The following is a 27,309-nucleotide window of genomic DNA, read 5'->3' as shown; positions in this document are numbered from 1 at the left end:
TTCATTGAATTTGCACATTAAGAAAGAGAGAGAGCGGGAGACTCCTTTGTCTTCCACTTGGACTCGTGGTTTGGATGTCTTTTCACTGTGTCCTCCTCTGGGCTCCTGAAGATGCTCTGGTGCCTGGGTGGGGGCTGGCAGGAAGCACCCCTGTGCCACCGGCCTCCTGTTACCAACGCCGGTTAAGCAGTGAGCAGCGTGGGGTGGGCCCTTATCTCCTTCTCCAGCATCTTGCCCTGTCCCTGCCCTCTCTTCACCTCCACTTCTTCCCTGGGCTCTTTCCTTCCCTCCTCCAAAGAAGCGATGTCTTTCTTTCCGGTCCCACTCAGCGTAGATGTCACCTCCTCCAGAAAGCCTTCCCGGCCCTTCTTGGGTTCCTCCCAAGTGGCAGCACTGGTCACGTGGCACCATGCCATGGCCTGGGTGTGCTCTGTCTCCTCTGCTAGACTCTAAGCTCCACAACAACAAGGACAGGGTCCTCCTTCCCTATCATCTTATATCTGATGCTCGGCAGGCACGCTGCTGGGCAGAAGATGCCCACTTAGAGAACCTTAAACATTAGCCTTTGTCATCATCCTCTTAGCACCAAAGTGCTCACGAGAGCAGCCACTTGGAAGATCTTAGAGGTTTTAACAAGATGAAGCGCATTAAACAGCACCAGGCAGATTTTAACAATTTGGCTAAATGTTTCCATACCCTTTATTTCTCTTTTTTTATATTATATTTTTATTGAAATATAGTTAGTTCATAATGTAGTGTCAATATTCCCTTTATTTCTATTTCTCTCCTTTCTCTGCTGTGATTGCTCCCTCATTTAAAATAGCTTTTGTAGTTTTTTTTTCTTATTACACACAAAAATAATAACATTTGAAGGTCATTTAAATTTTCAAAAATACAATAAGCATAACAGATAAAGGAGAAAATCAGAACAATCTGTAGCTCCCCCGATCTCTGTAAGCACCTGTGTAATACGCCTGCAGACAGTACAGACACATGTATGTCTATAATTTATAGAATGGGAACATATTGTACACACTGCTATTAATTATATGTAACTGTTATTTAATATTCTTCTATATCTTATGTTAAAAGCGTTTTGCATGGTAACATATAAAATAGTTGTGTCATTATTTATTTAACTGTTTTCCCTAAGGTCGAGAGTTGATTTCAAATAATTTTTTTTACCTCTAACAATTCTGTGATGAACATCTCTTATCTTGATGGGATAAACTCAGGGGTATAGAGGAGGGGTCCAGGAGAGGCTTCTGGAGGCAGTGTTCGGAGACAGAGAGGATGCAAGTGTTCGGAGACGGGGGAGGCAAGTGTTCCTGGCGGAGGAGACAGCCTGTGCACAGGCTTGGAGGTGAGAGAGCGCATGAGCAGTCTAGGAACCTGGAGTATTTCAGCATAGCTGGAGGGCATGTTGCAGGCGGGAGGAGTTGGACCTGGGGAACTTGGGCAGTGATGGGGCTATTTGACCGGGTGACCAGGGCCGGGTTCCAGCCAGGCAGTAAGTCATGCTGAGGAGTGCGGCTTTGGGCAGTGGGCAGGCGTCGCAGATAAGAGCAGGGAAGTGACGTATCCAGGCTGGTGTCTTTGAAAGATCCCTGTGGTTGCTGTGACCGAGCCCACTCCACGATTGACAGCTAGGCTCGGAGCTGTTATTAACACAAAGAAACAGAAATTAAAAAGGAAAAAAGAAAAAGAAAAAAAAGTTCATATGTAAATAGCTCACAGATAAGCTCTTCAGATGATCTCGGCTCTTAAATTCTGGAGGACAGGTGAAGTCACAATCCTTACTCCCCCTCCAACCCTGGAAGAGGTGACTGAAGTGACCTCGTTGGCTTTGGCCCCCATTCCTGTTCCAGAAGCCGCAGCGGTGCACCCTGATGACAAGGGGCATGGTTTTTCTTTTAGCCACTGAGTGAGGCTGAAGCATCCACCCAAGACAGCCAGAGAAGCAGGTGTGGTCCACGCTGTGTTGGTAGTTAGATCCTACAGCCGCCGCGCTGCCCATTCTCCAAGGACATGGCAGGCGCAGCGCTGATCCGGGCTGTGCCTCCCAGGGGCTGACGTCTCCATTTAGGGAGCGCTCCTGAAGCTAATGGACAGTGACAGCTCCGTTTGAAAAACATGGAAACACTTAGGGAGGCTGCGATCTGCCAGCCTCGTAAGCTGCTTATTAGCAGGGAAGTCACGCTCCCGCTGCATCGTGCCCCCTTGGTTAACCCCTGTCCCTGCGTCTCCTCTCTGCTATCTCACTTAAAGGTTTCATTGTTCCCCAGGCTGTGGGGGGGAGTGATGGGAGGGGAAGGCTGCCGGAAGCTGTTTCTCTGTCTCCCATCACAGGCCCTGGGGAGGCCCCGGCAAAGCAACAGCCTTCTGGTGTGGATGAGAAATTGTTGGCACTTAAAGAAAAATGGCCACTGAAGACTCTCTGTGTCTCAGTGAACACAATTCTTATTCTGACTGGTTGGGGACTTAACACCCAGGCCAGAGAGAGACACCCGCAGGGCTGCCCGTGTAACACGCCATCTCACCCCTCCCGTCCCTGCCACCGACACCTCTCTGTTTTTCCCAGCTCCATCCTTCTGCTCCACCCTCTTCCCCACATCTCTGTCTTCTGGATGACTGCAACCATCTCCGAGTGTCCCCGGTTGCCTCTGCCACTGGGATAGTTCCCATTTCAGTCCTGCCACCACAGCACGGGGACTCCCGCCCAACCTTTGACATCCCCACTGGACTCTCAGACTTGTCATAAATGAAACCAAGTGCTCAATTTCTCCCCCAAAATACACTCTACTCCCTGGTGGAGCCCACTCACCAAGTACCCCCGACCCAAAGTCACCCTGACATCCTCTCTCCCACTCGCAGCCCACATCTGGTCCATCAGTCTGGGCCATCCCTGGTTCTCCTTTTACTGCTCTAAGTTTTAAGGGCAGTTTTCTCTTTGGCAAATGGAAATCAAATACCCACCTCCTAGGGGTAGCTACGCGAATTAAAAAGCTAAAGGTTGCAACGCACTTAGCAAATGTTGTTGCCTAGAAAGTTCTCAATGGTTTTTATTACTATTACTGTTACTATTGTTATTATCTTTTTTCCACCCTCTATAGTCTGTCCTTTAAAATTTTTTTTCAAGACCTCTCTCCTGAGCTCCACAACCCATACTTCTAACTCCCTCAGATCATCTCCTAAAATGGTGGTCCCTCAAAGTCATCATGTCCAAAATGGAAATAGTCATCTTTCTGAATTCTCCTACATTCTTTGTCTTGGTGATGGAGTTATAACCACGTTCTCTGCCATTCACACCAGAGACCTCATCATCCCCATCCTTGGCATCTCCTCCCTCTGCCCACACCCCTGCCCCACTCTATGTCCACCAACCAGTTCTTGCAACATGGCGCCAGGGGCTTGGACTCTGACGTCAGGCAGACCTGGCTCACACGGCAGCTCTGCTGTTCATTAGCAGTGTGACCCTGAACAATTACATAACCTCCTTGGCCTCAGTCTCCTCATCTGTATGATGGGGATGGCAATATTACTCACTGCATAGGGTTATTGGGAGGATTAAATAAGATACTTCAAGGCAAGAGCATTCCAGGGTGCCTGGAACATAGCAAATGCACAATAAATATTAACTTCATGATTACTGTTATTACTACTACTGCTACTACTGTGTTCTTAGGTGGTGATGGCTTCCTGTAGACACTGAAACACTTAGAAATGTCATGCAAATGGGTGTTCCTGGTGAAGAACAAAGAACTCCAGATTTAGTGACTTTTCTCATTAGATGGGAACTGGAGTGTGTATGTGTGTGTACTCACATGTGGGTATACACATGGACACACATGTGCACACACACTTTACCACTCTGCCTCAGACCAGGACATTTTCATACAGAAGGCTAGCAGGGTGGGTGAGAAATGGCGATGGTTTTCTCTCCAGAGCCAGATTGCCTCACCAAGCACTGGTCTGGCTGCGTCCCACGCCCGTCATTCCCATCTGGAGGGAGAATGGCTGAGTTTACTTCCTGGCACCTTGTAATTAAGGACTGATGACTTATCACACTAACCAGGGCCTCGTGGTTGCCTAACCATTGCAGGCACCAAACCCAGGTCTTGAGATCTTTTTCCATTGACCAGAGTTTGTAAACCCCTGTATCTGTGGGACTGGAAAACATCCATTGTTCCTGACTGAGAGCCAGAGGATAGCACTTTGAGGGACCTGCTGCTTAATACTGGGATCTCCCAGGTGATGTATGAACGGATCCTTACTTTGCATTTTGTGCCACAAGAAACATCTTGAGGACCTTAATCCCCATCTCCTTCAACTGATGCGGTTGGCCGACTCCTTGGGGTGGGGTCCTGGGGACACGCCACATGCCACCAGCCCCACCATCCCATGCCTTTGCCATCCAGCTCCTGACTGCCCAGAAGGACCAGGGGCAGCTCATGAGCTACAGGAACTGAAGGTCGGGAGCCCAAGGTCATGTGCCAATCAATGGTCATGGGAATTTTGCATCTTATGTTGCTCTCATTTCTGATCATGGAAACCTCTCCAAAGTGAAAGGGAAGGGATTGGAGAAAACCTCACCCAGTTTTGTTTGGTTCTGTTTGATTTTGGTTTTGGGTTTTGTTTTGTTTTTTTTTTTTTCCCACCCACCACAAATTCTTCTCTTCCCCTCTCATAGTGTGGGCGAAATGCTGAAAACTTCGACCGATTTTTCACCCGCCATCCACCCGTCCTAACACCTCCTGACCAGGAAGTCATCAGGAATATTGACCAATCAGAATTCGAAGGATTTTCCTTTGTTAACTCTGAATTTTTAAAACCTGAAGTCAAGAGCTAAGTAGATGTGTAGATCTCCGTCCTTCATTTCTGTCATTCAAGCTCAACAGCTATTGTGGTGACATTTTTTTTTTCATTGCCAAGTTGCATCCGTGTTTTATTTGCTGATGAGGCTAGAGTGGCCATGTTTCAGGACCCAAATGTCCTCAGGTAGTTTGGAGCATCTCTGTGAGATGGGATTATGCAGATAGCATGTGGGAAATGCAGCTGCATAATTAGCACGTGATCCAAGTCCCCTTGCATTTCTTTTCCCCAGCATGTCAGCGAAGTCAATCCAGCGGGGACAGAACGTGCCTGCTTTTTGTCCTTTTTTCCTGCACTGCCATTTTCACACATTTTCCAACACCAACCATCCAGTCCCGATTTTTTCCCACCAAACAAATGGATAATCGGATGCTATGAGTTTTCTTCCACTTCCAGACCTGGAGCTTGGCTTGTATCCAAGTATATGGTTGCTTTGACTTAGAAGGAATTTCCTCCAGTCTGCCTGGTTTGGAGGCACCAGGAGCTTTGAAAAGAACGCGCTAAAAATAAAATCTTATTTGTATTTTTTTTTTTTAGCTCAAAGTTAAGAAGATTATCTATGCCCTTTTAAAATTCCAAGAGTGTGCCTTTGGACAGATTTCAATCTAAAGGCACCTCAAGGAGTCATAAGGCAACCAGCTTGGGTGCTACCTCAGGGCTGCAATTCCTGGTACTCTTGTGTCCCCAGTCACCTTCATCCTCAAACTACTTGAAAAGGGCATTTGGACCCACTCCCTGAAAAGACATGGTCACTCTAGCAAGGTCCCAAAGGGCCATGGTTTTACATTACATTTCAAACTTTATTTGCTTTGGGGTTTTATTTCTGTTATTGTTCAGATGCAAAAAAAAAATTAGTCATTTTTGTTACACATGCTTTGAAATATGTGTCCAAATGTTATTAACCACAATGACCTGCTTTGATTTACCAAGAAGAGAGCTCTGGAACCTGTGCGGACGGGATTGTTTAGGTTTGTTGCTGGCTTTGGGGAGCTAATTAAGTGCTCGGAGAGGGACCCCATTTCTTGAAGCATAGATAGTTGTCTTCTTCACGGTGATGTTGTTTTGAGATATTTGTGGAAATGTTCATTTGTATCTGGATATCTGTTATGTGCCGTTTTTCTTCTAGCATCAACATACAATAAAAAAAAAAAGAAAGAAAGAAAGAAAGAAGAAGAAATACTATTTCAAGGAAAACAGCTCTCTTTGAAAAACATGGACCCAAACTAAAGTGGGGCCTCCTGAGGCTTCAGGACAGAAAAAAAAAAAAAAAAGCAACTAAACCCAGATCTTAATTGTGGCCCCAGTGTTCAGCCAGTCAGAGAGGCTGGGGCTGTGGGCCATTCAGGGACTCCTGGTGGCCTGTAACGGGGTGGGGTGAGCTGAGTGGGGGGCTTCCCACGGTATCAGAGCTCAAAGCCCACATTCCCATTAGAGTCAAGTTTAGAGGCCAGCTCGGAGCAGGGCCAGGGGCTCTTGACTTTCTTATCAGAATTGCCAGTCCTTCCAGCTTAGACTAAACCTTCTTTCTAGCAAGCAGCTTTCTAAGCCCCCAGAAGCCCAAGGAAACCCCTTGGGTGGGAGAAATCCCACTTCCGTCTGAACAGATAAGGACAGTGGTGTTTCTCCATCCTTGCCTTCTGTCCCCTGCTATCCTCAGGCAGCCCTAAGTGAACTCTTATCACCAGTCAAGGGATTCTGGAAGTGCCAAGGCTTCTAAGAGATCATCAAGAGAACTTAAAAAAACTTGACAGCTGTCCTTGAAGTGAGATTTCTCATCTTGAAAAAAACCATAATTTCATTTCCACTTCAGCGAAGCCCCCTGCTGTTCACTCCTTTCTGCCCACGCTTGTCTCCTTACTGAGGACTCTGGGACCATCCCTGCTGCTGCCGTGCTGGTGGCAACCTAGACGTCAGGGGAAGCGAACATGAAGTCCTAGCTGACCAGCTCCGGAGGCTAGAGAAGGAGGGAAATCTCATTTTATTGTTGGGAAACTGGCATGTGGAGGGAGTAAATGACTTGCCCACAGTCAGCCAGCTGGAATGCAAACCCAGCTTCCCCATTCCTGGTGCAGACATCTTTCTGCTCCGTGGCTGCCATCTCTGAGCTGTGCCCACCGAAAGACAAGTTATTTGAGGTCCCTCATCTGGCCTTTGGGTCACCAGGCCTTTCCTTGGATATGCTCTCAGGAGGGTTAAAAACCATGGAGAACCATTGGACCATTGACAAATGATTAGAGATAACTTTAGAGAACAATGTAGGATGGATGAATGGATGGATAGATGATAGATGGATAGATAGATACATAGATACATAGATAGAAGGAATATACTGTGTATATATTTATACATCTGCCATACTCTACATTTTCCAAATTGCTGCCATTATTTTTCAAAAGTTTAGTAGTTTGCAGAAATAGGTACTCAAGCCAAAGTCTCTGCTGCCCTAACCATCATGCTGAGGGATGGTCAGGGAAGCCTTCTGTGGTAGGGAGGGATCAGGAGTCAGAATTCCTGAAGCTGCCTTTTCTGTCTAAGCTTCAAGGACCGAGGAGACTGAGAAACAGCGCTTGCAACATGGATAACCCCAGGGCAGTACTTGGCAAATGTATCCAAGAAGAAAGATTTTAAATTTATTTTTGCAATCATCCATGCATTCCATCTTCCATTCATTCACCCAACCAGCATTTATTGAGTACCAACTATGTGCCGGGCTCTATCCTGGGAGCCAGGAGCATAGTGGGGAACCGTGAAGATGCAATCCAGGAGGGCAGTCATGAAACAAGTAATTAACAGCATGGTATGATCTAGAAATACCTGGTCTCTGGGATAATCAGGGAAGGCTTCTTTTAAGAAAGAAGTCATCAGAAGTCTTTGGGGCCCCTCTTTCGCTCTGTGGACCACATTTGAGGCCGAAGGAAGACAGGCAGCAGCTCCCTCTTGACCCAGATTTCTGGAACAATCCTACAGGGTGATGGTGGGGAAAGAGAGAGGCAGGTTGGTAGCTGGGGCGAGTTTCCTTCTAGAAGGCCAAAGGCATGTCTCCATGCTTGACCAGACCACAGAGTTACCAAGATTTGAGCAGAGACAGATGCCTGTATGGAGGGAGGGAACTGTTTGGAGAGCTCAATTCTGAGTCCTGAGTTTCACCTTGGGTTTATCACTCCGAGTCCTGCAGGCATGACACTTTCTGGCCCTCAGGGAGACACTGACCCTTGGCCCCACATCACCTGGTTCTTCTAGATGAGACAGGTTGAGATTTTTCCAAAATAACTTTAATTAGAGGAGAATTAAAAAAAAACTAAATAAGAAAATCCAAAGAAACCTGAACACAGTCTACCATGTCAGCCATGGCTAGTGGTCTCCCAGGATCTTAGCATCCCTCTTTTGATTTCTTAGACGTCTCACTAACCTGCTTCTCTTCTAAGAAAGCACAAGGCACGGTCACGATGACCTTCTTGGGGAATGAATAGGAGACCAGTGAATTCAGTGACCCTCCTTGGATGAGTGAGCCTGTTTTCATGTGGCTTCAGATACTGTCAACCCAGAAAGGAATTGTCCCAACAGAGAGGCCCATTCTTTCCCAGCTTCTAGGGTAAAATCAGGGATCTTTTTTATGAGGATCTGCCCAGGACAGCAAGTATTGTTTGGACCACTTGGCTGTTTGAAGCATCAGTCATCACCAGCACAACCAGTGAGGAAGGGCTTCCAGAATTGGGGCTAGTGGGAGGGGGACCTCTGCTGGGTGCCCACAGGCAGGGGAGGCTACATGGGGAGACCTGAAAGGAGATGACTGCCTGCCTTTTGGCCCCAGATAGACCCAGGGCTCACACATAGCCCTGGAGCTCTCAGATCTCAAAGGGGCCTAACACAGTTCTTTCCATACTGGGGCTCACAATAGACGGTGGTCCACATGAGAGACTCACAGGATCAATGGAAACGAATTCCATTGTTTTGTTGTAGAGTAAGGTCTCTAGCTCAGAGGCAGCTGTAAGTCAGAAAAAGCAAAGAGGTTCATCTTTAGTCAACTCTTCATTCATTGATTCATTCATTCTACAAATAATTGCAGGAGGCTTGCCCCGTGCCAAGTCTTGGCACTCTAGGGCACAGACAAGGACTCCGCCCTCCTGAAGAAAGACGGTAAATAATCATGACAGTATCTGACAGCAGCAAGTGCAAGGAATACAATCAAAAAGATGTTATAGTATGACCTGTCAGATCCAGAGAGGGATGCACAGGGAACATTAAAGGGAAAGGTAGCATTTGAGCTTTTGGCCAACACAGAAAATAACGCATTCAGTACCTAGGACAGCGCAGGACAGGCTGACAGGACAAGACGAAGCAGAATGGGTGGAGCATGGCAGGAGATGGCCCACTGTCCAGAAAGCAGCTCCACCGGTGTCTCAGCCAAGTCCCCACCAGCCACACTTACTGAAGTGTATTCCTTAAGTCCCCCTCACTCCTACACTCCCAGACGGACCCCACAAGAGTAAGTGGGGACCTCCATAGGGACACTTCACCTGTCTCAGGGGAGCAGCCAAAAAGAAGACTTTCTTGTGAGTAGTATTTTGTAAAGGGGAGTGAGCCGAGCAGTGAGAAATCCTTGCAGATCAGTGCGCTTTAGGACTTAAACCTAAAGCATGCATGGCGACTGGCCAAACCCTAGCAAATCAGTCAGTCCTCACTGACCTCCCCCTCTTTACAAGCTGACACGAATCTGGCTTCCTGCCCGGTAACCTGCTGGGTACCAGTGAAATCCAGGCATTATCCCCGGTTGTCCTGCAATAAACCAGCCATCAAGCTGTCCCCCCAGTCAGAGGGGCTGAGATGAAGCATAATTTGGAATGATGTGGTCAAATGAAAAATCACCAACCCACTCTCGTGCAAGTCATTTTACCTTCCTGTGCCTCAGTTTTCTCGTATGTCAGACCACAGAGGGCAAGGCGGGTGGTGAGGATGGGACGACCTAGGCTGATGAGGACCCTGAAGAGGTAAGAGCATCGTACAGGGGTGAGATCTTTTTATCAGCCTTTCCTCTGCCAGTCCCTGGTAAAAGTTGCCCCAAACAGTAGTTAAGGAACTGGAATTAGTGCCCATCCCCCCAAAAGAAATGGCAGACTAACTAGGAGAGTAAAATGTTTGTTTGTTTTAAGGCTGTCCTAGACTAATAGTTTGCTCCTAGATATAAGCTGTAAACATCCTTAGAAGAACCTCTGGCTGATGAAGACCCAAATTCTAGTTTGTGGGTGGATTTCTGAGCATCCCTTCAAAGCTTCCATGGCACCGGGGAATGTGGGGTGGATGAGTGGTCCATGCCTTTCATGGAGCAGTGGTCTGATTTCCCCATTTTGCCACTCTTTCTTCTGGAGCTCTTTATCTTTTTAAAGAAAGAAGCCTCCTAGCCACAGGGGGCGCTCTTGGATGGTTTTCTCCCGGACTCTCTACTGCATGACTAATTCTAAGACATTGTACATGACAAGAAGTCATTTCTAACTCGGTTCATCTTAAAGACAAAGAAAACAAAATACACACACACACACACACACACACACACACACCACTTTCTGGCAATTCTAAAAGAAATTCAATGTCTCATTTCCTTTCTTAGAAAATTTCCACCAAATTTTCTCTCCTGAAGCCAACAGACAATGTGAAATGAAAGCTAGGGGATAGTATCTCATTGCAGCTGCTAAAAATGGTCAGCACAGGGCTCTTCCTGACTCTGCCCATGAGACGTCAGCCACTTCCCAATAACTGGCATGTCTCGGTCACGTTTCCTTCTCCTTATGCTGTGTTAATGTGTTTGCTTTCCATTTGGCAGAGAGACAAGCGAGACACCTCCAATTTCGACAAAGAGTTCACCAGACAGCCTGTGGAACTCACGCCTACTGATAAGCTCTTCATCATGAACTTGGACCAAAATGAATTTGCTGGCTTCTCCTATACTAACCCAGAGTTTGTCATTAACGTGTAGGTGAATGCAAGCTCCATTGTAAGCCTGGAGTGTAAGACTTCGGGCCAAATGTATGTAACAACTCTAGTCTTCCAGGATTCACGGTGCATATGCTGGCATTCAACACGCGGAAAGCTTGTCCTAGAGGGCTTTTCTTTGTATGTGTAGCTTGCTAGTTTGTTTTCTACATTTGAAAATGTTTAGTTTAGAATAAGCGCTTTATCCAATTATAGAGGTACAATTTTCCAAACTTCCAGAAACTCATCAAATGAACAGACGACGTCAAAACTACTGTGTCTGTTACCAAAATGCTTCAGTATTTGTAACTTTTCCAAGTCAGAAGCTGATGTTCCTGGTAAAAGTTTTTACAGTTATTCTATAATATCTCCCTTGAATGCTAAGCATGACCAGTATTTTTAAAAATTGTGACTAAGCTTTGCAGTTACTGTGAACTATTGTCTCTTGGAGGAAACTTTTTGTTTAAGAATTGATATGATTAAACCGAGTTAATATATGCAAACTCTCGTTTTACATGTCTGCTTTTAAGTAGAGTCTGGTGCAGAGGTTAGAAACTGGAGAGCCATAGGCTGATGCATAGATGAGCTGCATTTCACTTGCCCAGAATTTTATTTAATTGAAATCATTATCAACAGTAAAAAATAGAATTTTTATATAAGTTTCTGGACTTTCAGATTCTCCTGAAAAGAATTAGAAGACTGGCAGCACTGGGTCCTTATTCCCTTGTGGACATAATTCAACAGAACTGAGAAGTTGTGGTCACCTTTAAAAGCAGTGTGTGCTTCATTTTACCACAGTCTCCACCACCCCCTATTGTCCTTCATTATCTATTCACTTCCCTGGATGCTGTAGCCATTTGAGGTTGAGCCCTCTGCTGTTTGCAAGTCACAAGCTTAATAACCTTAATGTTTTCCTGTGCCATAGGGTAGTGGAACAGAACAAATCTGTCACATCAGATCCATTATGACACCACAGAATTTATTCACCCCCTCCCTTCTTGGAAGATGCCTAGTAGAATGAGCATTGGGTAGATACAGTGAGGCCACGGATCCTAGTGCACTTTTTGCAGAATTTTTGAAACTCTGCCAGTTAAAAGTTGGTAAAGCCAACTTAAAGAAGACACTGTTGTCTGTGCATCACATTTAGAAAACAAAAATACATGGATTTCTATAGATGTTTGATGGCATGTTCCATTTAAGATGATATTTTAGAGGAGGTTGCTATTGCTACTTCTGATTCCTTCCTGTTTCATGCCAGCCCCACATATTTTCTCCCTCTGCTAGATATAAACCAGTCTTTCCCTTCATAAATATTGAACACCGAGTCAAAGCCAGTCATAGTTCTGGGTACCAGGTATATAGAAACCAATAAGACAATCCAGGACTTTCCACACAAAGGCACAAGAAGACTGCATAAGTCCCACCCACTCATCTTCCTGGGATCATGTCTGGTAAGAAAGAGAGAGAGCTCCTATAAAAGCCCTGTGGTTTCCTCTGACTGGCTCAGCTGGGTCCCATCTATATCCCAGAACCAAACACTGCATCTGGAGTGGAGAGGGGTGGTGGGTAAGGTACTTTGACTGGCCAGACCTATGTTGTATTAGTTATCTATTGCTGTGTAACAAATTACTCCAAAACTTTGAAACAGCAAACATTTATTACCTTGAAATGTCTGTGGCCAGGGTTCCGGGCGTGGCTTTATTGGTTTAATGCCTCTCATGAGGCTGCAGTCAAGCTGTCGGCCAGGGTTGCAGTCATGTATGGAAGCTCAGCTGGGGAAGATGGGATTCACTTCAAATTTAATCACACGGTGTTAGCAGCCTCAGTTCCTAGCCAATGAGCATCTCCATAGAACTGTCTTTATGTGTGGCAGCTGGTTTCCCTGGGGGAAATTGAATCCGGTGAGAGTGTCTAATCTGGAAGCCACCTAAGCTCAGTAGTAACCTAATCTCAGAAGTGACATCCCTTCATATTGCTGTTTTCTGTTCTTTTGAAGCAAGTCAGTAAATCCAGCCCATACTCATGGGGCAGAGATTATACAAGGTGAGAGTTCCAGGAAGTGGGGGCTTCTAGGTGTCATTTTAGAGACTTCCCACCACATGCATCACAAGCTGCACCTCTGGCGCTACGGGTAGAGTAGCACCCAAACCACATTAGCTGGGACTGGGTGAGGACCACTCTCTGAATAAAAATTGAAAGCTGTTCTTGGAACAAGGGAGAGGTATGGAAATTTGGGGCCATCCCAAAGATTCCTTAAGGCTGGTGATGTATGAGAGACAAGTCAATACTGAGATGCAATTAAAAGAATGACTCACTTGTCATTGCATTTGGTCCACAGAGGTCCCTGTTGTTTCGATGCCACACTCACCATCAAAGGCAAGGACATAAATTTGACCTTTGAGTGAGTATAGTCCTTTGCCTTCAGGGGCCAAAATCCACCAAGAAGTTGACTTGGTGGAAACATACATGAGATACAAGTCTGTATCAATATGTAATACCAAGTAACCACTTCAAAACCAACCATTTATTTAACTCACGACCGTGGCTTTTCTGGCCATCCCAGCTGATCTCTGATGGACTTTCTAATGAATTTTCAGTCAGCTGGGAGGTCAGCTGGTGACTAGATGGTCTGGGATAGCCTCATTCACACGTACGATGCTTGACAGACTGCCTGGTCTAGGGAAAGTGAAGTTGGACTGGCTTGGTTTTGCTCCACATGCTCTATTACATTCCAGCAGTCTGGAACATGGGCTTCCTCAGATGGTGGTTTTAAGGACACCAAAGAGCAGCAGTGGGAAGCAAACCCCAGTGCACAAGCACTTTTCAAGCCTCTGCCTACGTCATGGTTGCTGCTTCCCAAAAAAAGGAAGTCAAGGGGTTGAAAAGTAGTCTCTTCTTTTGGATGGGAGGTGCTGTAAAAACACGTTGCCAAGGCAAATGGACAGAGGATGGAAAAAATAATGTGTGGCTGATTTTATATCTACTACACAGTCCATCAATGGCACCATTCATGAACACCATTTATGAACATCAAAGAAATAAGAGATGGGAAAGAAATTTCCAGGAACTTCCTGGGCTGCCCCACGGCCGGGCCACATAGATCACCAGAAGTCAGTTATTTGTCTCTTTAATCTCAGCATACAAAGACACAATGCCAGAGTTCAGGCTTGTCAACTGGGTAACAAGAGTTCACTTGAGAGCTGATGGTATGGGCTTTTTGAACCGATAAGGACAAAATTCTGAAGTCCTCGCCTGTTATTCCTGCCATGGCTCTTTTTCTCACCTCACATACAAGCTGAGACGCTGGAGAAATCAGGGAGGAATGCAAAACAAGATAAATGATGACCAGAGCTGGGACACCGAATTCAGTACCACCTATCACTCTCTGGTTCTAAAAGCCTGAAAGCCAGATAGCTCCTGTCCTGGCTTTGATGTGGAACTGCTTTGACCCATGTGGAGTTCTGCTGCTCATCACTTCCTAGACAAGCAATGATGCCTCCAAAAGTGAATCCCAATTTTTCCTCCCAAAATAATAGGTTTGCACTCTACTATCTTGCCCAGTGACTGAACCCACTCCCTCCACTGTGGATTTTGTCCTATCAAGTGCTAGTCTGCCTGGCATATGGCCTGCCCAAATTAAGCCAGATGTTGGGCTGAGATTACAATGGTGTTCAGACAAAAAAAATGCAAGAACAGTCAATTCTGTTTTCAACCAGTCACTCTTCCTCACAAGGTCTAAGAAGGAAATAAATGCATAGAGGACAATGCTTAGCAAATGAAAAGTTGATCCTTACGTGAAGATTTGTTTTCATATCCCAGTGTGGGATTCTAACCCTAAAGCAGGTTGGAGTGCATGGAGAATTCCTAGATGGCATGTGGATCGTTGTTAGCAAATTACCCAAATTAACCCAAAACTTAGCAGCTTAAAACAAGACATATTAATTAGCTTGAAGTTCGTGTAGGTTGGGAATCCAGGCACAGTTTACCTGGGTCCTCTGCTTCAGAGTGCCCTAGAAGTTTCAGTCCAGGTGTTGACAGGGGCTGCGGTCTTACCTGAAGATTCAACCAGGGAAGCATCCACTTCTAAGCTTGCTCACAAGGCTGTTGGCAGGATTCAGTTCCTTGTGAGCTACTGGACAGAGAATCTCAGTTCTTCACTGGCTCTTGGCTGGAGGCTGCCCTCCATCCCTTGTCATGTGGGTCTTTCCAAAATGTCAGCTTGCTTCATCAAAGTGTACAAGCAAAGAAGACAATTTAGTGAGAATACCAGTAAGATGGAAGTTCCTTTCTTCTGTACATGAATCACAAGAGTGACATAATATCATTTTTGCTGTGTTCTATTCATTACAAGCAAGTCACTAGATCCAGCTCACCCTTGAAGAAAAGGGATTACACCAGGGCGTAAGCAGGTAAGGCAGAGACCACTGGGAGCCGTATCAGAAGTTGCCTACCACGTAGGTATAAAGGGTCTCCTCTAAGAGATGGGGTGGGTTGTGGGAGAGAAAGAAGGCTCTTAGCCCTGTGTTCAGTGGATGTGTTCAGTCTTGATCAACCAGATCAACCCTCCTCCTTAGAGGTGAAGTGGAGGCAGACAGGAGGCAAGTGATCATCGCTTCTCTGACGGAGAGTTTCTGAGCTGGTGTGGTTGGCCAGGCTGACAACATTTATCTGAATGGAAATTACTTTTTTCTTGCATCAAAAGATGCCAGCCCCTCATGGACAGAACAGAAGCCAGCATCTCTGTAATCCCACAAGATTGAAGCACCCTTGGTCTCGAAACAGAGGAGTTCCCAGACTATAATTCAATAATAAAAAAACAAAACAAAACAGAAGAGTTTCCTTGAACTCCCGAAACATGAGCAGCCTTAGACTCATATCTGTGCCCTAGTTAAGCAACAGAAAACCAAAAGGAGCTGCAGAACTTTAGTTGAGGAGCCCCTGAGGATATTTGACCCTAAGACCATCTTCAGGAAATTCTACTAGCTATAAGTGAGCAGAGCCCAGAGGAGAGCTTACATGGGAAGGAGGCGAAAAGGGGAAAATATTTTAAAATTATGTAAAGGGTGGGGGGTGGGGAACACTGATTGAAGAGAGAAGAAAGCAGAAAAAAACTCCAGATTCCATCCTCTACCATCTCCTGGCTCAAACCTGGGCTTCAGGGTGATTTTCTCATTATTATGCTACAAAGGCTGAAATTATGCCAGGCAGCCCATGAATGCAGAAAGAAGTCATTAGACCTGAATATGAATGAATATATTTCATTCATTCACTCATTCATCAAATCTCTCTTTAGGGCTAATGTCTGTTCCAGATGGGGAACAAAACATGGGCTCTGTTCTCATGCAGAGGTTGTTCTGAGAGAGATACATAGTAAATATCATGTGTAGCATTGCAAATAGCAGTCCATGCTGTGAAGAAAGCAAAACAGCATAGTGGGTAGAGACTGGCAGCTGATGGGGACATTTGGGTGGTCAGCTACTTAACCGAAATGCTCAAGGAAGGCCTCCTGGAGAAGGTGATAGTTTGAGATCAGAGACAAGGAACCAGAGCAAGGAATTCCAGACAGAAGGGACAGCAAATGCCAGAGCCTGAGGCTCAGCCTTCCAAAGACCAGAAAGTAGCCCGTGTCACCTGAGAAAAGTAAGACTTGGTAAAGCAGCAGAGATGAGGTCAGAGAACAAGGCAGGGGCCAGATCTTGGAGACACATGTAGACCTTATTAGAAGTCTGACTTTGTTCTAGATGCAGAGAGGAGTCCTTGGACACTGTATTAGTTTCCTGTTGCTGCTGTAACAAGTTGCCACAAACCACGTGGCTTAAAACAACATAGATTTATTATCTTTATAGTTCTGGAGGTCAGAAGTCCAAAATCAGTCTCCCGGACTAAAGTCAATTTGCCAGCAGAGCTGGTTCCTTGGAGGCTATAGGGGAGAATCTGTTTCCATGCCTTTCTCACCTTCTAGAGGCCACCTGCATCCTTGGCTCATGGCCACCATTATCTTCAAAGCACATCTCTCCAATCTCTGCCTATGTTGTCATATCTTTTCTACCTGTGACTCTCCCGCCGTCTTCATGATCATATTGAGTCCACGCAGGTAATTCAGGGTAATGTCCCCATCTCATGATCCTTAACACATCTGCAGAGTCTCTTTTGCCACGTAAGATGATGTATTTATAGGTTTCAGGGATTAGGTGGGGACACCTTTGGAGAGCCTTTATTCTATCTCTCCACAGAGACATTAAGCAAAGGGCTGGCATGATCTGATTTACCTCGGAGAACATGGTTATAGGGGTGAGAGGGAGAAAGGCAGATCAGCGCAGGGGAAAGCAGAGGTGCCATTTACCTCGACCCCTGCGGTCCTAAGAAAGGTGAGAGAGAAAAGGCAGAGAAGGAAGGTGACTGAAGCCAGACTCTCCAGTCTGGCTGGTTCTGCTCTCAGCCAAGTGCTGTTTCAACCAACCCAGCATCAGTGGTTCAGAGGCCACTTGAGTCCACACGGCTTTTCCGAAGGGATTGGAAGGGAGTGGAAGAGAGTAGAAGCAGGTTAAGATTAGGGCTTCAGCAGTAGGTGGGGAAAGCCTTGTGTAGGGAACTGAAGAATCCCCCCAAACACACCACCAAGATATCAAGTCCTAACCTTGGAACTGGCAAAAATCACCTTATTTGGAAAAAGAGTCTTTGCAAATGTCGTTAAATTGAGGATCTTGAGATGAAGAGATTACCATGGGTGCCCAGGGTGGGCCCTAAATGCCATCACAAGTATCTTTAGGAGAAAGAGACCAAGGGAGATAACACAGACAAAAGGAGAAGGTATCTTAAAGATGGAGCAGGGAAGGAAGCCAAGGCACGTGGACAGCTGCTGGAAGCTGGGAGAGGCAAGGAAAGGATTCTCCCCTGGAGCCTCCAGAAGGGGTGCAGCCCTGCCAACACCTTAATTTTGGATGTCTGGCCTCCAGAACTCTGAGAGGATTAATTTCTGTTGTTTTAAGCTGTCTAGTTTGTGGCCATTTGTTATAGCATCTCCAAGAAACGAATATACCTACCATAGACCAGATCATAGCCTAGCGTTTGACCCAACCGCTGATAAACTGATCAAACTGGAGTTCTGAAACCAAGCCTTCCAACGTGGGCTTGCCACCAGGCAACAGAAGTTGGAGACGGAATCTCACTCCCAAGTGTCCCAGGAAACAAGATGAGAAGAAACCAAGAAGGTCACTCTGACAGCCAGAGGACCCTGGTGCCTTTAACCCCGTTTCCCACTGGCACTGTCCAGACCAGCTAAAACCAAGGGGGAAGGACACCCTCTGTGCATGCAGCCCTCCTATGGGGCCCCTGAAGACAGCCAGCCACTGCTGTGTATGGATCAGGCCTGGGGACAGTTCACCTCCCCCCTCTCAATACACCCACCTGGGATTGGCCAAACGCCTCTGTGTCTGATGCTGCAGAGAGTGGTGGAAAACTACAGAGAATGGACAAAACTCACCAACCATCTGTTCGTCTTCTGTGTTTTGTGAATTTATTTTCAAATGTTAAGCATTTGATAGCAGTTGCCAGGCATTATCTCAAAAGCTACCATTTGGGTAAAGACATTCGATTTAAAATCCATGAGAATCACTCCAGACCAGTGATTCTTCAGCGTTTGGAATAAGAGATGAGTTGTATTTTGAAACAACATCTTCAAATACTATCACATAATTTTATAACCGGAAAAAGGAAGTAAGATGTCTTATTTCTATAATACAGTATAATACAGACTTCAGGAAGGAAAGTTTGACCAAATCTTGTTAGAAAGGCTGCGTAGAAAATGGAAGAATTTCTCAATCAAGAATCACAGGTTCGGGAATGGGAGCTTATTGGAATTTCCTGGCCACGGTGAGGTTTTTAGTTTATCAAAAAGGGGCACATGTTTGAAAAGGAAAAAAAGCTGTGTCGCACCTTCAGTATAAGGATGTGTCACTTTGATTTGATTCTCAGAAAGTTTGGAAGTTAGTGCAGCCATCTAGAAAGGGGTGCGTCTGTGAGTTGTAAAGGATGAACAGGATGTAGCCACTTGTGGGTATGAGTTATATCCTCCAAGTCCTACAGTTCAGAGGCTGAGTTGAAGGTTTTAGGGTGAAAAGAGACTCTTCCTCCAACTTCAGTGCCTCCCAGCAGAAGCTTCTAGTCTAAGTAGGACTGTCCTTGGGTATCATGAAAATTAGGCAGCTAATTCCCAAATCATGACCCTAGGCATTCATAACTGAGCCCTCTTGACCAACATGACCATGAGAACTGAATATCGACCCCCTAGAACACGTTCTCAGTTCATTGATGCAACTACAGAAAACATTGCCTAGGTTAGAATAAAGGGGTTCCTCGAGTATAGTGAGGTGGTGAAAACCCAGACCGCATCCAGAGTATTCACCTCCCAGTTCTGCGTAACTGTGGAAATTTACTTAGCCAAGCCTTCCCATTCTTAATATGAGAAGGGGCAATCATAACACTTCTGCCTTAGAATTGTTCTGGAGATCGAGTGAGACAGAGTCTGGACTATAGTACGTTTCGTATATACGCTATCTATTATTTTCATCATTGTAGGAGCTGGGCAGGTAAGGAGAATGCATGAAGCATTCTAGGAGTGAAGAAACCGGGAGTGTTGTGAGCCAGGAGTTCCTGACCTGGAGAGTACCTTGTCCTGTCTAAGGGGAGCAGCCCCAGCAGCGTCCTCTCCAAAGACAATGTGCAAGGAGGCGGTCCACCAATGCCATATTTTCCCACTTCTCAAAAGAAGCTGGAAATCTAGACTTTTATATGAAATATCCTGATTTTAAAATACGGGCTGCGAAACTCTGGACTGTGCAAATAAATTATGTCCGTTAAATACATACGTCAGGCAGGCTGCAAGCTTGCAACCTGTAGCGAACAAGATCAGCGGACACACATTTTCAGCTCTTAAGAGAATTCTAAGGGTATCTGGAGGGAAGGATTTCATTTGCAGAACTTCTTAGCTGGACATTATTGTTCAAAACATGATAATTTAGCACTTATAATGAATGTGCCAAGCCCTATCCTCAGGCTTTACAATAATAGCTCAATCCTCGTAACAACCCTGTAAGTTACTTATTATTACTTTTGTCATTTTACAGTGGAAGAGACTGAAGCTTGGAGGTTAAGTAACTTGCTCAAGACCATGGAGCAGGTGGTAGAGCCAGATTTTGAATACAGGCTGGCTTTAAAAAATTTGCTATGAATCACATAAAAATTGTTTAAAACCCACACAGAATGTTGGCATGGCCAGAGCTGTCACCAAGATGTGTATTTATAAAGGTGTGCATCGCTGAGTGATGTTGAGATTAGCAGGACCGTGAGAGAGAACTCAAGCAAACAGAACTCAGCAAAGCCTTGTCACCTTGTCATGTACACAGAGTGCCTTGTGTCCACCAGAAACCCGTACGTGGCCACTGAACCACGTTTGTAGTTGACATGGCACTAAATCACATAGATAATGGCAAACCCTTGCAGAGCACTTACCACGTGCCTGTCTCTACTTTAAATGTCCTGCAGATATCAACTGACCTAACCCCGATGAGATGAATGCTGTTTCTCTCATCCCCATCTGATGTGGAAAATGAGCCACAGAGGGATGGTGCCCTCTGTCCAAGTCCACACAGCCACATACAGGGGCAGAGTTTGAATGCAGGCAGTCCAATTTCTGAGTCTATTCTCTTAGCTACTACATTTTGTTCATAAATCGATTAAAAATATCAATTCCCTGTGGTTCCTTCCACTGCAAAAATGCCTCTGAGCAAGAAAGAGCACAGCAAAGAGAGGGATTTTGAATGAAGTTGCAGGCAAAACTGAACATTTAGAGGGGGATTCAGTTTGCTTTATAATGATGACAATAGTTAGCTTTGTTGGGGGGCATTATTCCTAGGTTCCCACCACTGTTAAGTTCATGTTAGCCTCATAAACTGTAGGAGCTGGATGTTATTATTCAACCCATTTTACAGATGAGAAACTTGAGACTCGGAGATGCCAAGTACCTTGAATAAGGTCACACAACTGGTAAGGGATCTTGAGTGCAGGTCTATCAGATCCTAAGCCCGCATGAGTTTAAGCCCCACATTAAAATATTCAGGAGCTTGTTTCTTCCAGAATCCCTTAGCAGAAGTGGAAAAAAACAGAGAATAAAGACTAATTGTTAATCAGCCATGGAGTAACCTCCAGGGAGTTTCCAAAGAGAAGTCCACATGACCGGGCGGTGCCTGAGGGGTGAAAGTTTAGGATAAAGCTTCACTGGGAATGTCTCTCTGATGCCCTACAAGGCCCAGCCCTCAGATACCCTGCACCCTGCAACCAGAGGACCATGCTCCCTCCCCTTCCCTCTGGCTAAATGTGAAGAGTGCCCTTCCGCCTTGTTTCCTCTTGGAACTCAAAACCTGCTCAGGTGTTGAACTTCTTTGTTGGACCTTCTTAGGTGTGCAAGTGGCAAAACCCACCACACACTGGAGTAATTCAGCAAAAAAGATCATTTATTTGCTTCAGTAGCTAAAAGAGCCTTGGGCTGTCTGGCTTCAGGCACAGATGGGTCCAGGGATTCAGACGGTATCAGAAAACTGTCCCTCTTTACCTTCCTCTAATTTTCTCCATGGCTTCATTTTCATTTTCTTTGAGGCCCCCAGAAGCTCCAGTCACTCCCCCCTAGCTTAGCAGTACTAGTGGAAAGAGAACTTAATTTTTCCAATAGTCCCAATAGTGGTTATGAGACTTGAGTTTTACTGGCTTGGCTTGAATATCCATCTCTGACTTAATTGTCTTAGCTAAGGGGATAGATACTAGACTTGCCAAGCCTGGGTCACATGCTTGCCCCTGGAGTAGGGTGGAGGTAAGAGACAGGCTTCTTCTCCTCCTCCTCCTCCTCCTCCTCCTCCTCCTCCGGTGGGGGAATGGGTAATTAGGTTTAACTATTCATTTATTTTTAGAGGAGGTACTGGGGATTGAATCCAGAACTTCGTGCATGCTAAGCATGTGCTCTAGAGCTTGAGCCATACCCTTCCCCCGAGACAGGGCTCTTAAATTACATGGGAATCAGTGGTTTCCCAGGGGAAAATAGTGATATAATTTTAAAAAGAAGGCAGGGGAATGGGGTGTGGGGGGTAATAATAATAGGTGTCTCCTAAAAGGGCAGACTATGGAGTCACCTACTTCTGGATGCTAAAATTATAGGTAATGTGGTAACGATTCACTCTTAATGAAAGGGTCTCAATATTTCTGAAGCCTATGAGGAAGGCAGTAACTTCCTTGCTAGCACATGTAGTGGACATCTCCTCTTCTGGGAAGAGCGCACCAATGTTCCTTGTGGTACCATCCATCCCTCATTCTCAGTCACTGTGGTTGAGGTGGCACTAACACACCCAAGGCTTCAAGCATGAAGCCATAGCCTGAGCCTGTCTTATACCTTTGGCCATATGACTGGTTCTGAGATGATCGTGTGATTTGATTCTTACCACAGTCATCTTGTTATTGGCATTAAAAAAAAAAAAAAAAAAAAAAGACTACTGGGAAAGGAAAGCTCTTTCTTTTTGGCTGGCATTGGTGAGAGGGTAGCTGTTGGCTGGGAGATGCCTGAAGCCATCTTGCCACTGCAAGGATGGTGCTGGCCTGAAAAATCACAGGGGAAACCAGAGCCAAGAGTTGGAATCTGAGTCCCTGGACCCAGAAGTACTATTTTTGAGCCAATCAATCACCATCATTTTTCCTCTTGAATTAAACCAATTTGAAGTGGATTCTCTGTCACTGGCAAACTAAAAAAAACCATCTAGCTTACATCTACCTGGATTCAAATACCAGTTCCGCCATTTTTACAAACCATGTCATTTTGGGTAAATCGCATAACACCTCTGATCCTTTGTTGCTCTCTCGATGGAGGGGAAGTATCTCCGTCCCAGGGTTTCCAGGATAGCAACCGAGATTATAACTGATTGATCCTGAGCACAGGTCTGGGAGACCATGTGTGCCTCATACATGTAAGTTTTATTGGTATTGGGAGAGTAGGAAAAGCCAAAGTAAGTGGGAATGGAAGCCAAACCTCAGTGTCTCTCGGTACCAAGGAAATATTTGATGGAGCAGAGCTGACTGCACCCAGATAATAGGTAGTGTTGGGGATACTTGGAAGGCAAATGCCTGATTCAAAAACATTAGACCTTTAAATTTGAAAATCTCTGCTGAGAACAAGCAAATAAGGACAAAGTTTATTAGTTCCCCAACCCCAAAGAGCAACTGAAACATGAACGTTCCAGATGAGACCGCAGCTGTGAGTCCAGTGGTGCTGCTGCCCGATCCTGGGTGTCCCTGTGAACTGGCCCTGAGAATCAGGGGCTCTAGGGAGAGGAAACTCCTTGGTGCCCTCCACCTTGACCCTCTGCCCCTCCCAAAGCAAGAGAGTCAAAGGGCTTTGGAGTCCAGGCTCTCCTTACTTTCAGAACTGAACATGGCCACTCTTTATTTTTAACCTTCCCTTCCCCTAGTCTATGCCTTCAAGCAGCTTTTTCTGGGGAGGGAGTGTTTGCGCCCACACTGGCAGATCTGAGTCCCTGGCCGCGCGCCGGCTGCGATGGGGCTGTTGCCATGCCCACCCACCCCAGCAGCCTGGAATCCAGCCTTCAAAGGGGCTGACTCGAGAGCTGTATGAACTAGGAGGAGAGTCGAACTCAAGTGCAAGGAGGGACCCAGGTGAGGGCAGGGGGCCCTCCACCCCCTGTTCACTCTTTTGAAAGGAGGCTGCTTACGTCTGGCCAGAGTGTCTGTGACAGTAAAAGACTTGGAGGAGGAGCTGGGGCTTAGGGCAGCCATCGCCACACAGTGATGCTCCCCAGGGGCTGGTACTTGTCACCTGTTATACTTTTACCACATTCGCTTTACAGAGAAGGAGGCCCAGAGAGGTTAACAAACTTGCCCGGAGTCACAAAGCTAATCAGTGGCAGAGCCAGAAGGTGAACCTCGATGGCTATAAATCTAGCACTCTGATTTAATCACCATATTGTAATGCCAACCGGGGACAGAATGCATTGAGGAGTGGACGTGAAAAACTATTTATTTTTGCTAATTATTAAGGAATTATCTGATCCATACATCAATTTCCTTTCAGTTTGTCTAGTGTGGTGATCTTAAACATGTCCACAGATTCTTTGACACCCCTCCCATCAAGGGATAGAAGCTAATTTCCTTCCCCTGGAATATGGGCTGGCTGCTGACCAATAGAATGTGATGGAATTAATGCCTGTTGGTTTCCAAGGCTGGGTTAGAGAAAGCTGCAGAACTTTCACTGGGCTCCAGGTCCAGGGGCACTCACTCTTGGGACCCAGCTGCCACGTTGTGAGGAAGCCCAGGTCATGCAGAAGCCACATGCAGGAAGCTCCTTCGGAGAGCCAAGCCCACGGTCAGCATCGACCTCCAGACATGCAGGTGGAGAAGCCTTTGTGATGATAACAGCCCCAGCCTCCATCTGACTGCAGCCAGAGAAGAATCCTGAACAAGAACCACACGGTGGATCCAGTCAGTTCCCACAACACTGAGAGACAGTAATAAGTGATTGTCATTAGGAATAGTTAGTGTGCATTTGTTCCTGGTTAAAAAAAAACTGATCAATTCTTGGGCTCTGGCAAAAAATAAAATAAAAATTTTAAATGAGCTACTTGACTTGTATGATTTGATTCCAAAGTGAATGAATAGACTAATTCTACAAAATCTTGTCTGGGCAACTCTCCACTGGCCTTTCTGATGGTGCTTTTAAATTTAAACAATCAGGATGATGATGATGATGATGATGATAATTTGTGCAATTTCTTCTTGAACCTTTGTATGTGACATGCAGAGAGTGAAAGGTTTTACCTATATGATATCTTTCCTTCCCTCCTTCCTTTCTTCCTTCCTTCCTTCCTACCTTCTTCTGTCCTTCCTCTCTTTCTTCCTTTCTTTCCTTTCCTTCCTTCCCTCCTTCCTTCCCTCCTTCCTTCCTTCCTTCCTTCCTTCTTTCCTTCCTTTCTTTCTTTCTTTCTTTCTTTCTTTCTTTCTTTCTTTCTTTCTTTCTTTCTTTCTTTCTTCCTTCTTTCCTTCCTTCCTTCCTTCCTCCTTCCTTCCTTCCTTCCTTTCTTTCTTTCTTTCTTTCTTCTTTCTTTCTCTTCCTTTCTTCCTTTCTTTCTTTCTTTCTTTCTTTCTCGTTCTTCCTTCGCTTCCTTCCTTCCTTCTTTCCTTCCTTCCTGTTTCTTTCTTTCTTTCTTTCTTTCTTTCTTTCTTCTCAAAACACCCTCATGGTATTATCTTTTTTTTTTTTTTTTTTTTTTCAGGTTTGGAACTGAGCTTAAGGAGTTAAATTGTCCATGGGCGCCCAGCTAGGAAGCAGCAAAACTGGGTGTTTGTTGAGTCACTGATTCAACCTGTGTTGACTGAGCTCCCACGATGTGCCACCCACTGTGCTGGGCCCTGGAGATGCTGCAAGAAGACAGATGAGGGTCTTGCCCACGACTCCAGCATGGCAGACAGGTGATGAGGAAACAAACAAGTAAATAAATAATAACCTTGCTGATTGTGATCAAAGGAGAATAGTGATGAGACTGGTAGTAATTAAGGAGCTGCCTTCAGTTCCCTCTGAGGAAATGGCCTTTGAGGGACATGACGTAAGATCTATGCCATGTGATCCTGGAAAAGGAGCAACCCAGGTGGCAGAAACACCCAGAAGAAAGCCAGGGTTAGGGCACATTCAAGAAACAAAGAAAAAAAAAAAAAAGAGGCCAGCCTTGAAGTGAACAAGAAAAAATAAGGTAATAGATGAGGGCAGAGAAGGAGGTGATGCCAGACCATACATGGCCTTATTGGCCAAAGTAAAGAATGTGGGTCTATTCAAAGAAAAAAGGAAATTTGGAAGATTTTTTTTAATAGCATAGTGACATGATCTGGTCGACTTTTCAAGTGTCATTTCTGCACAAATAAACTTATTTACAAAACAGAGACAGACTCACAGACATAGAAAACAAACTTATGGTTTCCAGAGAGGGGAAAAAGGTGGGGAGGGATAAACTGGAAGTTTGGGATTTGTAGATAATAACTACTATATATAAAATAGATAAACAACAAGGCCCTACTGTATAGAACAGGGAACTCTATTCAATATCTTGTAATAGCCTTTAACCAAAAAGAATATGAAAAAGAATACGTATACATATAAATGAATACATATGCTGTACACCAGAAATTAACACAACATCGTACATCAACTATACTTCAATTTAAAAAATAGTAAAGTACTGTAAGAGAAAAAGAGAAAACATTGTCATTTCTGGCTGTTCCATGGACCAAACCAAGGTGGAGATGGGTGCACTCTACTCAGTGTTGGCTGAGGACACACAGCTGAACCATGTAACCCTGAACTAAACCAGACGTCCAACCCCCTGGATCCAGGGTTTGAACTGCCCGGCCTGGCCACAGCACTGTCTATCCAGAGTGACCATCTCTGTAGTCCAGCAACTGGAGGATAAGACAGTACACAGAAGAGCCCAAAGGACAAGGCTGTGAATTCAGGAAGAGAGAGTGGGGACGGGGCATGGGAAGGAGAGGGCCACCGTAATGGTTTCTATTAGTTAAAAAAAGAAAGAAGGAAGTTAAATAAAGTAAACATCAGACTCAAGAAGTTTGGAAAAGCACCAGCTATACTTCAATTAAAACTTTACAAAAAACAAAGAAATTATGGGGAAAAAGTGAAAGTAAAACATACAGTTCTATGCTAGCAAACTGGAACATTTTGATGAAATTGATGCTTTTCTGGAAAACAGCTACTGAAACTCTTTATATAATATGAAGTATTCTAATGTATATTTTAAGTATAGAACAATCTTTATAGTATACTTAAAATCTTATCATCTTAAATAAAGTGATGCGGTGGTTAAGGCTGCAGGCTCTGCTGTCAGATGGATGTGGATTCAAATACAGTCTCCGCCACTCACTAGCTGCGCGATCTTGGGCAACACTCAGTGTCTTCGTTTCTAAAACAGGGATAAATAAAATCAACTCCTGCCTGGGAATAAATATAACTAGGAGTGTGCAGAAAGTACATGAGGAAATAACAAAAGCTCATCAAGGGAATTCGAAACGAGGTCAGATAAATGGAACTAAAGAATTGTTATCTAATAACACTAGTTCTTCTTAGGTAAATATATGGGCTTGATGCAATTCTAACAAACATCCCCATCCAACTTCTTTTATATTTGTTTTCCTTTGGTGGGAAAGGAGAGAATTGGACAAAGCGACTCTAAAATTCAACCAGAAGGATGAATGGGCAAAATAGCCAAAAACAACTTGAAAGTGAAGAATAATTAGCACACTGAATACAGATATTAAAATGGACTATAAAATTTCAAAGATTAAAATAGCATAGTGCATAAATATTGAAGCATAGATCGATGGCAGAAAGCAGAGAGCTCTGAGACAGTCTTTCAT

General features: G+C 45.1%; 1 protein-coding gene across 2 annotated transcripts in view; it reads left to right on the top strand.

Moving 5' to 3' along the window:
- Nucleotides 1–11,342, top strand: part of PRKCB (protein kinase C beta) — a 297,800-nt gene extending 286,458 nt beyond the window's left edge. The window contains exon 17 of one of the 2 annotated variants that reach the window (XM_032460851.1): nt 10,691–11,342. In XM_032460851.1, coding sequence (XP_032316742.1) covers nt 10,691–10,843 — 153 coding nt within the window. In that variant the 3' untranslated portion in view covers nt 10,844–11,342. Of the gene's footprint in view, nt 1–4,690; nt 7,723–10,690 lie in introns of those variants that run through there. The other variant, XM_032460850.1, reaches the window with a different exon arrangement.
- The last annotated feature ends 15,967 nt before the right edge of the window (nt 11,343–27,309 follow it).

The sequence above is a fragment of the Camelus ferus genome, chromosome 18, assembly GCF_009834535.1.
Source record: "Camelus ferus isolate YT-003-E chromosome 18, BCGSAC_Cfer_1.0, whole genome shotgun sequence".
Classification (NCBI taxonomy): Eukaryota; Metazoa; Chordata; class Mammalia; order Artiodactyla; family Camelidae; genus Camelus; species Camelus ferus.
The sequence above is the reverse complement of the archived record's forward strand: the minus strand, read 5'-3'. Positions and strand labels throughout refer to the sequence as shown.